The sequence below is a fragment of the Myotis brandtii genome, unplaced genomic scaffold (assembly GCF_000412655.1).
Source record: "Myotis brandtii unplaced genomic scaffold, ASM41265v1 scaffold424, whole genome shotgun sequence".
Classification (NCBI taxonomy): Eukaryota; Metazoa; Chordata; class Mammalia; order Chiroptera; family Vespertilionidae; genus Myotis; species Myotis brandtii.
Genome location: NW_005366245.1, coordinates 460910 through 471165, shown reverse-complemented (window position 1 = coordinate 471165; position 10256 = coordinate 460910). Strand labels below are relative to the sequence as shown.

The 10256-nt window shown below is 38.6% G+C and overlaps 1 protein-coding gene across 2 annotated transcripts in view; it reads right to left on the bottom strand.

Moving 5' to 3' along the window:
• Positions 1 to 2054: 2054 nt before the first annotated feature.
• The window catches only part of HSD17B11 (hydroxysteroid (17-beta) dehydrogenase 11), a 29072-nt gene continuing 20870 nt past the window's right edge, over positions 2055 to 10256 (bottom strand). Inside the window, exons 6-7 of one of the 2 annotated variants that reach the window (XM_005874084.2) lie at positions 6140 to 6256; positions 2055 to 2806 (exon numbers count right to left, since the gene is read on the bottom strand). In XM_005874084.2, the coding sequence (XP_005874146.1) occupies positions 2716 to 2806; positions 6140 to 6256 (208 nt within the window). In that variant the 3' untranslated portion in view covers positions 2055 to 2715. Of the gene's footprint in view, positions 2807 to 6139; positions 6257 to 8589; positions 8707 to 10256 lie in introns of both variants that reach the window. The other variant, XM_005874085.2, reaches the window with a different exon arrangement.

Genomic DNA, 10256 nt, shown 5'->3' with positions numbered 1-10256 from the left:
ACTCATGCCCTCACCCCCCTGTTGTCTGTGTCCATTGGTTAGGCCTATATGCATGCATATAAGTCCTTTGGTTGATCTCTTCCCCTTACCCCCACCCTCCCCTACCTTCCCTCTGAGGTTTGATGGTCTGATCGATGTTTCTCTGTCCCTGGATCTGTTTTTGTTCACCATAGCTAAGATTTGGAAACAGCCTAAGTGCCCATCAGTAGATGAATGGATTAAAAACTGTAGTACATTTACACAATGGAATACTACGCTGCGGTAAAAAAGAAAATTCTTACCATTTGCAACAGCATGGATAGAACTGGAGAGCATTATGCTAAGCAAAATAAACCAGTCAGAGAAAGATAAATATCACATGATCTCACTCATTTATAGAATATAATGAACAGCATAAACTGATGAAGCCTCTGATTTTTGTGTGACATTCAGAAGCAACCCCATTAATGGCTGCAAACCTGTTGAGAAGTAGGTTCAGAGATAAGATTAACTTCATTCAAATGACAAAAGTTTTCAAACTTAGAGTCATAGCAGTGATTGCCTGATGTTGGTGAATTGTAGCAAGCTTTTTAGAAAAATGCAAAGAACACAGCAGGAGTGAGCAGGAACCTAGAGGAACCTAAATTCATCATCCACCTTCCCACAGAGTCGGGCTCCACCTCTAAGGTTCCTCTGGGTTCCTGCTCACTCCTGCTGTGTTCACAGCTATTTCAAGTCCTTCAACAATGCCTGCTGCACAGGATTGCTGGGAGATTGAATGGCAAACTGTGCCTTGTATGTGGTTAACATTCAATAAAAAGAACTGATTACCATTCTGTCAGTCTAATATCCAAAAAGCATTACTTCACCATAATGGTTAAGGCCAAAGTTCATCCAAGTGCTGATTTCAGACAACTGTGTTAAGAGCCAAAACATGTTATGAAACGTGGAAAGTTATCAGTGCACTTTGAACCTCGGTTATCTCACTGAAGTTTCACTATCGGCTTTCTCCTAGCCTTTCTCCTCATGGTTCCACTGGGCAAACTGGAACAGGTATAACTTAACTAAAAGAATAATCAATTACATTTACTTCAAAATGAGTTAGAAGCTGACTGTACAGACTTCTAGTGTCATTCTCACAGACTAGAGGCCCGATGTACGAAATTCTTGCAAGGCCGGGGGCCTCTGCTGCCTCTACCTCGGCCCCCGCCCACTGCAGCTTTGTCCAGAAGGAAGGACATCCGGAAGGATGTCTGGTCTAATTAGCATATTATGCTTTTATTATTATAGATACTCTAGTAGGGTGCCACTACAGTATGACAAATGTATGGAGAGGAATCGAAGTCACAGTATTCAAACGTAATGATGATTTGGAAAGCAGGCATTTTTACTGAGATGTGTCTTTACTTCAACTAAATGTTGAACATAGCCCAACAGTAATTGTGTTTTGATTCTCTATATTAGAGGATGGTAGTTGATGGACAAAAGGAAGACATTTATGTAGGAATGATACCTTCTGAAATTCTCTTTTATGGTATAGAATCTATAGAATAACCTTCCTTAAACAGACTGTCATATGGTCCTTAGAATCTGCAGTGGCATTGATATTACTTGTTCAATAAGTGTTTAAGATAGCACCTGACATATGTTGAATAAACATTAATTCCTGCTTATAAAATGGATCAAAATCTTTTACCATGAAGTGTCTGAACCTAAATGTGTTTCATTTGCTACATTTCACAGGGATTGGTTACTCAGGTTTATGTTTTCTGAGTATGAACTTTTTGATATACGAACAAAGTTCTTTACTTCATATGTATGTTCTTTACTTCATGTGTCTAACACAGTCTTGAAAATATTTTTCTTTAATAGAAATCCAACAAACCTACCTATTTTTTCAATTTATAAGTCTGAACTTATATTACCATCTCACTGAGTCTCACATCTGAGATATTTCCAGACACTACAAAACAAAACAAAAAATAAACAAGACCTTTGAGTACATAATACATTTTCCTTTCAGTTGAAGATTAAGCCATGTTTTATTCAAAACACAAAGATGGAAGCACCACAAGTTTAAGTTTGATCCATTTATTATTTTGTCACTTATGGGTACATCCTTACATTTCTCTACCTGAAATCCCAATGATGTTTTTTCTTTATTTGCAACATGTGTCCACCTCCAGTTTCCCTGTGCTGAAATGTTTGTCATTGAAATATGAGGTATCTCTCAGGAAACAGTGGTGATGTGTAGGATGAAATGTTTGAACATTTCTTACATCACGTAAAAATTCCTTGTGAAATGCTACTAGATATAGTCCTTCATTATATTTAAAGAGCTTGAAATTTCCATTTTATGTACAATAGGGAAAAGAAACAAGTGGATTATATAAAATTTAAGTGTAATTAAAAATAAAATGTATCTTAAACATTTATAGTACAAATTTTGCAAAACTTCATATGAGCCACGCAATCTTAGAAATTATTGTAAAACTGCTTTTGTTCTTTTTTCTCCATTTTCCATAAGGCAATTGCTCAGGTATTTTTCTCTTTGTATTATATGAAATTAGCCTTCAGCTAAAGAACAGTGATAATAAATGAGGACCGCCAGAGCCTCAAAAGGTGATATTGAAGGGAAAAAAAAGATAAAAGCAGAAGTTCAAACATTAAAATTCTAATTAACATTGGATGGAATCAACTTAAACCTGGTAAATCAATTTCCAAAAAACCAAGCACTTATTCTCCTTTACTTTTATATCCAATAACTGCGTCAAACCTAACATTGATCTTCCGTTTTAAAACTGCCAGGAAGCGCTCAGGAAAGATCCTAAAAGAAAGATATATATATATAAAAATATAATTAATATCAAGTGCATTTTTAAGATATCTTCTCTTAAAATACTTTTGTTTATCATGCATCATGTCCATGTTCATTTTAAACAAGATTAAGAATTTTAACACATAATCACTACTATATGTTCTTTCCAATTAAATCCATTTTCTTTTCATAAGGAAAAGAAAGGTTTAATTATTTTGAGTAGAAGTGACTTGAAATATTTGTTTTTAAAAATAAATATATTCTATATTTTTCAAAAGATCTGTGAGAGGTGTATAGAACTGAATAGTTGAGATGCTAAAAGCTTTATTTAAAAACAAAACAAAACCACAGCCCTAACCGGTTTGGCTCAGTTGGATCTGAGCTTCGGCCTGCGGACTGAAGGGTCCCAGGTTCGATTTGGTCAAGGGCATGTACCTTGGTTGCAGGCACATCCCCAGTAGGGGGAGTGCAGGAGGCAGCTGATCGATGTTTCTCTCTCATCGATGTTTCTAACTCTCCTTTTCCCTTCTTCTCTGTGAAAAATCAGTAAAATATATTTAAAAAACAAAAAACAAACAAAAAAAACCACACCTGACATTGGAAAAGAAGTGAGAATAGGAACTAATTTTATACTTTATAATCCAGTATATCATCAAAATGGCCCACTAAGAGACTGGGGAATCAGAACTGCTCAATAAAATGCAGACAATACACTTGGTTTTCAGCATAATGCTGAACAAGTTATTTAACTTTTGAGTTTAAATTCCTCACATGTAAATGGAAAAAATTAACACCTACTCCACAGTGTTATTTGAAGATTCAATGTGTTAATATAAGATGCCTTACACACAGTGATAGACATCCAGTAGGTCTAATTTTTTTCTCCCCACTCTATAGTTAAAAATATTGAGGAACAGGTCATATTCCAATGAGTCTGAGAGAAACTAAAGAGACTATGTAAGTCAGTAAAACTATATACAGACATCTGCCTGGATGGCATTCAATTACAGTTTGGAAATTGAGCACTGAACACTCATAGTCAGAGGAAAATCAGTCAATGGTAATAGTGGTAATTATAAAAGTAACAATGATAGATAACATTTATTGAGTATTTATAGGGTACTTAATACTTTAAATGCCTTATTTTATTTATTCCTCATAGCCCGATAAGTCTTATTGTTGCCTCCATGTGAAAGATGAAGAAACTGAGCTTCAAAAAAGTTAAATAACTCATTCATGTTCATGTTGCATGCAAGTCACACAAACACAGCTTCGCCTAACTCCAGAGCACAAACCTTGAGTCTCTATGTTAAAGGTTTAGGAAACAGAATTAACTTATTCAATCAGCAAACATTTTGATGCCTGGAATGTGTCTATCCACTCTTCCAAGTGCAGGGGATATAGTGAGGAAAACAGGCCCAATTCCTTCCCTCACAGAGTTATATTCCAAAGCATTGTAATCACTGAGTGCCTACTTCGGTGATGTGACAAGTCAAATGCTAAACACCTCAAAGGTTTTAACTTGTTTACCCACCAAGGAGATGTTCTGGCTTTACTACGGAAACCTGTAAAGTATGTTCAACCATAGTCCCTTAGCAGAAGGGCTAAAAACCTGACATCTGCCCAAATGCTTTTGGTCTCTTACATTTTTTTCTGTCTCTAGGTCTGTAGTTCTCAAAGAATGATCTTTGAACCAACTGCTTGTGGCAATTGCCTGTTAAAATACAGATTTCTGGGTCCCTAATATAAAAATACAGATTTCTGGGTCCCAACTATATTAAAATCTCAAGAGGTGAGGAATCTATTTTTAAAATATATATGATATTTAAAATTTTCTTTTAGAGAGGGAGGAAAGAAACATCCATTGGCTGCCTTCTGCATGTCATCTACTGGGGATCGAGCCTGCAAGCTGGTCATGTACCCTGACCAGAATCGAACCAGTGACCTTCTGGTGCACCGACCAGGGCAGGAATCTATTTTTTAAATTGACTTCCCCATTGATCCTGATACCCTACTATGAGGGAGAAGCTGGACTCTAGGAACAGGAAGAGTTGGGTGTTTTTTTTTTAACCTTGGGCGCCTCTTCCGTTTCCCCTTAACAGCCTCACTGTCACACAGCTTTCCCAGATGAGTGGTGAGACAATGTGTTATGATGAGGCATTCTTTAAACTAAAGCTTTCCAATCTTGACATTACATTAGAATCACCGGGAAAGTGTTGTATCTCTCAGACACCAGGCCACACTCCAGACCAATTAACTCAGAATTTTAGGGAGTAGGTCTCAGGCACGAGCATGTTTAAAACTCCCAGGTGAATTCCAATGTGCACCTAAGTTGAGAGTTACTGCTCTAAAGAAATGCTTCTAAATCTAATATGCATGCAGATCACCTGTGGATCTTATTAAAATGCAAATTCTGATTATGGAGATCAGGATATTCTGTATTTCTAACAAGCTCCCAGGTGATGCAGATGCTGCTGGCCCGTGGGCCACATCTGAGGTAGCGAGGCTCGAGGACCTCTACAATTATTTAGCAATTCCTGTGCTTCAGTATGATTTTGCACAAAAATAAGAGCCAATGATTATCTGTTGTATACTTAAATCCTATATAATAAAAGGCTAATATGCAAATCGACTGAACGGCAGAACGACCAGTCGCTATGACGCACACTGACCACCAGGGGGCAGACGCTCAACACAGGAGCTTCCCCTTGATGGTCAGTGTGCTCCCACAGGGGGAGGGCCGCTCAGCCAGAAGCTGGGCTCATGGCTGGTGAGCCCAGCGGCGGTGGTGGGAACCTCTCCTGCCTCTGCAGCAGCGCTAAGGATGTCCGACTGCTGTCAGTCAGACATCTCCCAAGAGCTCCTGGACTGCGAGAGGGCGCAGGCCTGGCTGAGGGAACTCCCCCCCTCTCCCCCCCGCGAGTGCACAAATTTCATGCACCAGGCCTCTAGTGAATAAATAAAACTTAACTATGGTCTCCTCCAATATCATTGTCCTATTATGTACTAATGTTTAAAAATAGTCTTTCTTCATATTTATTCATTTATAAGATAAGACTTCCAAAATATTTAAAAAATTAAATACATAAAAATTTAAAGAAACTTCTTTAAAAAAAACACATAAAAACTTGTGGAAATTATTCAGTTCATTTACCCAATTGCTACACTAATCTTGCTTCAATAACTAACAAATGTAGTTTTAAAATTGGTGGATTCTTTAAACCTATTATTTTTGTTAACTTAATTCCATTTCATTGTACTTTACAAAGATTTGGTCTTAAATCTGAGTAAAAACATGTAGGATGAATATTCATAATGCTGGCAAACATAACTGTTGCTTACCTTTCCACCACTGTCATAGCGCTTATAGAAGATGGAACAAAAATCATTTTCTGGTTAGTCAGGACTCCCTTCATCAGCTTGCTCACCACTTCCTCAGGTTCCAGGGTGGGGCCCAAACTGAAATCAGAAGCAAATCATTACACAGAGGCTTCAGCTTTAGTTTAGTGCTAAACAAATACGTTATGTTACTATAGAAACCGTAACCTAACTGACTTGTGGCATCTAGCCCATTCTAGATACTCAAAGATGGTAGCTGCTTTGGCACTAATAACAACCACCACCATTTACATAGTGTTTATCATGTACTGCTCACTGTGCTAAACATTTTCCACAGGTTATCTCCTTGAAGTTTTACAACACCCTATGAAGGAGAGACTATAGTCCCTATTATGCAAATGAGGAGTATAAAGGTAACTAAGACTCAAAAAATAATTTAGCTAGATTAAGACTGATAAAATTCACTTTTAAATCTTTAGAAGCTTTGGGAAAGAAGTCAGACACCATTATGCAACTGTTATTATATACTAAGATGTTTTAGTGAATAATTTCTAAAGTGTCAAGGAATTAAAATACAGGAATGTGTCCGGCTCTAGGTCCTTGATGTCTATATGGAACCCTAATATGGCTTTGATGATCTAACTTCACCACTTTATTAGGTCTTTGTTTCATTTCCAGTGTTGTTACTTAGTTCCATGTTACATCTTCACTGTGTAATCAATCACCCTGGTATATGTTGCTGCAAGCACCTCTGAGAGAAAGCCACCCTCGAATTCCGACCGATGCCAGACAGTCCAGTTTCTCCCCGTATGAGTTTGGGTCCCCAGAGACTCGCCCGGAACTGGAGTTCAGAGAAGTTGGGAGCTTGAGACTCCCTCCTGATTGAAAAAGACAACTGTGTTCTCAGTTGCCAGCCCTTTCCACGTGCGCCTCCGTACCTCTGCACTTTACTTCCGAACCTCCTCTGAGTCTCAGTGTGCTTTTCTCTCTCCGACTAGTTGTAGAATTTCCACTCAGCCAGCCTTCCAGGGGTTCTGGATGATGTCCGTTTTGTCTTTTAGTTGTATTTTTGAAGTGGTTGTGCGAGGCAGCAATTTCTGGTGTTTATCTATGCCGCCATCTTGGTTTCTCCTCTAACATTTTCTGCTTTAGAGAATCGTTTCTGCCTCCCTTCATAAGCACCTACACATATATGTGCTTTTTAAATTCTATTCATGATGTTTAATTTCTCTTTTCTTGCTATATCTAAGCCTGAAATTAAAAGCACTTAGATATAATTTTTTAAGGTTATGCCCAGGTTTATTTATTTTTTCTTTTTTTATGCCCAGGTTTATTTAATTTTCTTATGTTATCTTTAATAAGGTTTTTTATGGCTAATTAAAATACATTTATTATAAAAAGATTTATTTATCCTATATAATAAAAGCCTAATATGCTAAGTGTCCTGTTGGCTGGTCAGACGTTCAACCAATCAAAGTGTAATATGCTAATGATATGCTAAGGTCACTCAACTGCTTGCTATGACGTGCACTGACCACCAGGGGGCAGACGCTCCAACCAGTAGGGGTGAGCTTGCTGCTGGGGTCTGGCTGATTGGGACTGAGTGAGATGGGCCGGACATGCCCTGGAGCCCTCCCGAGGTCCCTCCCAGGCCCCGATCGTGCATTGGTGGGGTCCCTTGGCCTGGTCTGTGCCCTCTAGCAATCCAGGACCCCTCGGGGGATGTCGGAGAGCCAGGTTTGGCCCAACGGCAGACCGACTGGTCGCTACGACGCACACTGACCTCCAGGGTGCAGACGCTCAATGTAGGAGCTGCTCCTTGATGGTCAGTGTGCTCCCACAGGGGGAGGGCCGCTCAGCCAGAAGCTGGGCTCATGGCTGGTGAGCACAGCGGCGGTGGTGGGAACCTCTCCTGCCTCTGCAGCAGCGCTAAGGATGTCCGACTGCTGTCAGTCAGACATCTCCCAAGAGCTCCTGGACTGCGAGAGGGCGCAGGCCTGGCTGAGGGAACTCCCCCCCTCTCCCCCCCGCGAGTGCACAAATTTCATGCACCAGGCCTCTAGTGAATAAATAAAACTTAACTATGGTCTCCTCCAATATCATTGTCCTATTATGTACTAATGTTTAAAAATAGTCTTTCTTCATATTTATTCATTTATAAGATAAGACTTCCAAAATATTTAAAAAATTAAATACATAAAAATTTAAAGAAACTTCTTTAAAAAAAACACATAAAAACTTGTGGAAATTATTCAGTTCATTTACCCAATTGCTACACTAATCTTGCTTCAATAACTAACAAATGTAGTTTTAAAATTGGTGGATTCTTTAAACCTATTATTTTTGTTAACTTAATTCCATTTCATTGTACTTTACAAAGATTTGGTCTTAAATCTGAGTAAAAACATGTAGGATGAATATTCATAATGCTGGCAAACATAACTGTTGCTTACCTTTCCACCACTGTCATAGCGCTTATAGAAGATGGAACAAAAATCATTTTCTGGTTAGTCAGGACTCCCTTCATCAGCTTGCTCACCACTTCCTCAGGTTCCAGGGTGGGTCCCAAACTGAAATCAGAAGCAAATCATTTCACAGAGGCTTCAGCTTTAGTTTAGTGCTAAACAAATACGTTATGTTACTATAGAAACCGTAACCTAACTGACTTGTGGCATCTAGCCCATTCTAGATACTCAAAGATGGTAGCTGCTTTGGCACTAATAACAACAACCACCATTTACATAGTGTTTATCATGTACTGCCCACTGTGCTAAACATTTTCCACAGGTTATCTCCTTGAAGTTTTACAACACCCTATGAAGGAGAGACTATAGTCCCTATTATGCAAATGAGGAGTATAAAGGTAACTAAGACTCAAAAAATAATTTAGCTAGATTAAGACTGATAAAATTCACTTTTAAATCTTTAGAAGCTTTGGGAAAGAAGTCAGACACCATTATGCAAGTGTTATTATATACTAAGATGTTTTAGTGAATAATTTCTAAAGTGTCAAGGAATTAAAATACAGGAATGTGTCTGGCTCTAGGTCCTTGATGTCTATACGGAACCCTAATATGGCTTTGATGATCTAACTTCACCACTTTATTAGGTCTTTGTTTCATTTCCAGTGTTGTTACTTAGTTCCATGTTACATCTTCACTGTGTAATCAATCACCCTGGTATATGTTCTACTGGGTAGTATGCAATCCCTAAAAAGTAACCTTTGTTATCTGGGAGTTAGAATAAATGCACTTAGGATGGAGTTGCACAAGAGTTGGTCCTGAGTTTTTAACATTTTACTAATGACTTAGAAAAAAAGATACATAATTAAATAAACTTCTCAAATTTGCCAATGTCACCAAACTGGGTGACTAACATTTTGGGGAGGCAGATGTTAAATTTTGTGAATAGTTAAGAGAAGTGAGGCAAAAAGAAGATGATGAGATTCCTTATGAACAAATACAGAATAGCTCATTCAGACAGATAAAATATGCAGTAAAGGTGGGACAAATGAGAAAAGTATTGTACCACTCAGCCGGTGTGGCTCAGTGGTTGAGCTTTGACCCATGAACCAGAGTAGGGGCATGCAGGAGGCAGCCTATCAATGATTCTCTCTCATCATTGATGTTCTCTCTCTCTCCCTCTCTCCCCCCTTCATTCTCTTAAAATCAATGGAAAAATTATCCTCAGGTAAGGATTAACCAAAAAGAAAAAAAGAATAAGGCGAGGGAGTTCTTTATATATCAACACAAAAAGCTAACAACAGCATATTGGTTTTTATTTTTGTGGTGTGTACTTATGGTATTTTTCCTTTTTAGTAAATTTTATTTTTCAATTATAGTTCACATTCGATATTATTTTATATTAGGTGTACAACATAGTGGTTAGACAATCATATAGTATTTTACAAAGTGTTCCCCCCAATATTTCCAGTACCTACCTAGTACCATACATAGTTATTACAATACTAGAGGCCCAGCGCACGTTTGATATCGCGCGAGGAGGCACCCTGCAGGCCACCGCAGGAGTCAGGCTGGACCGACGTCACAGGCAGCAGGGACCTGCACCTGACTTCCGCCCCAGGCCCTCCCGGCCCCCCCGGCCTGTGTCTGCTCTGGGC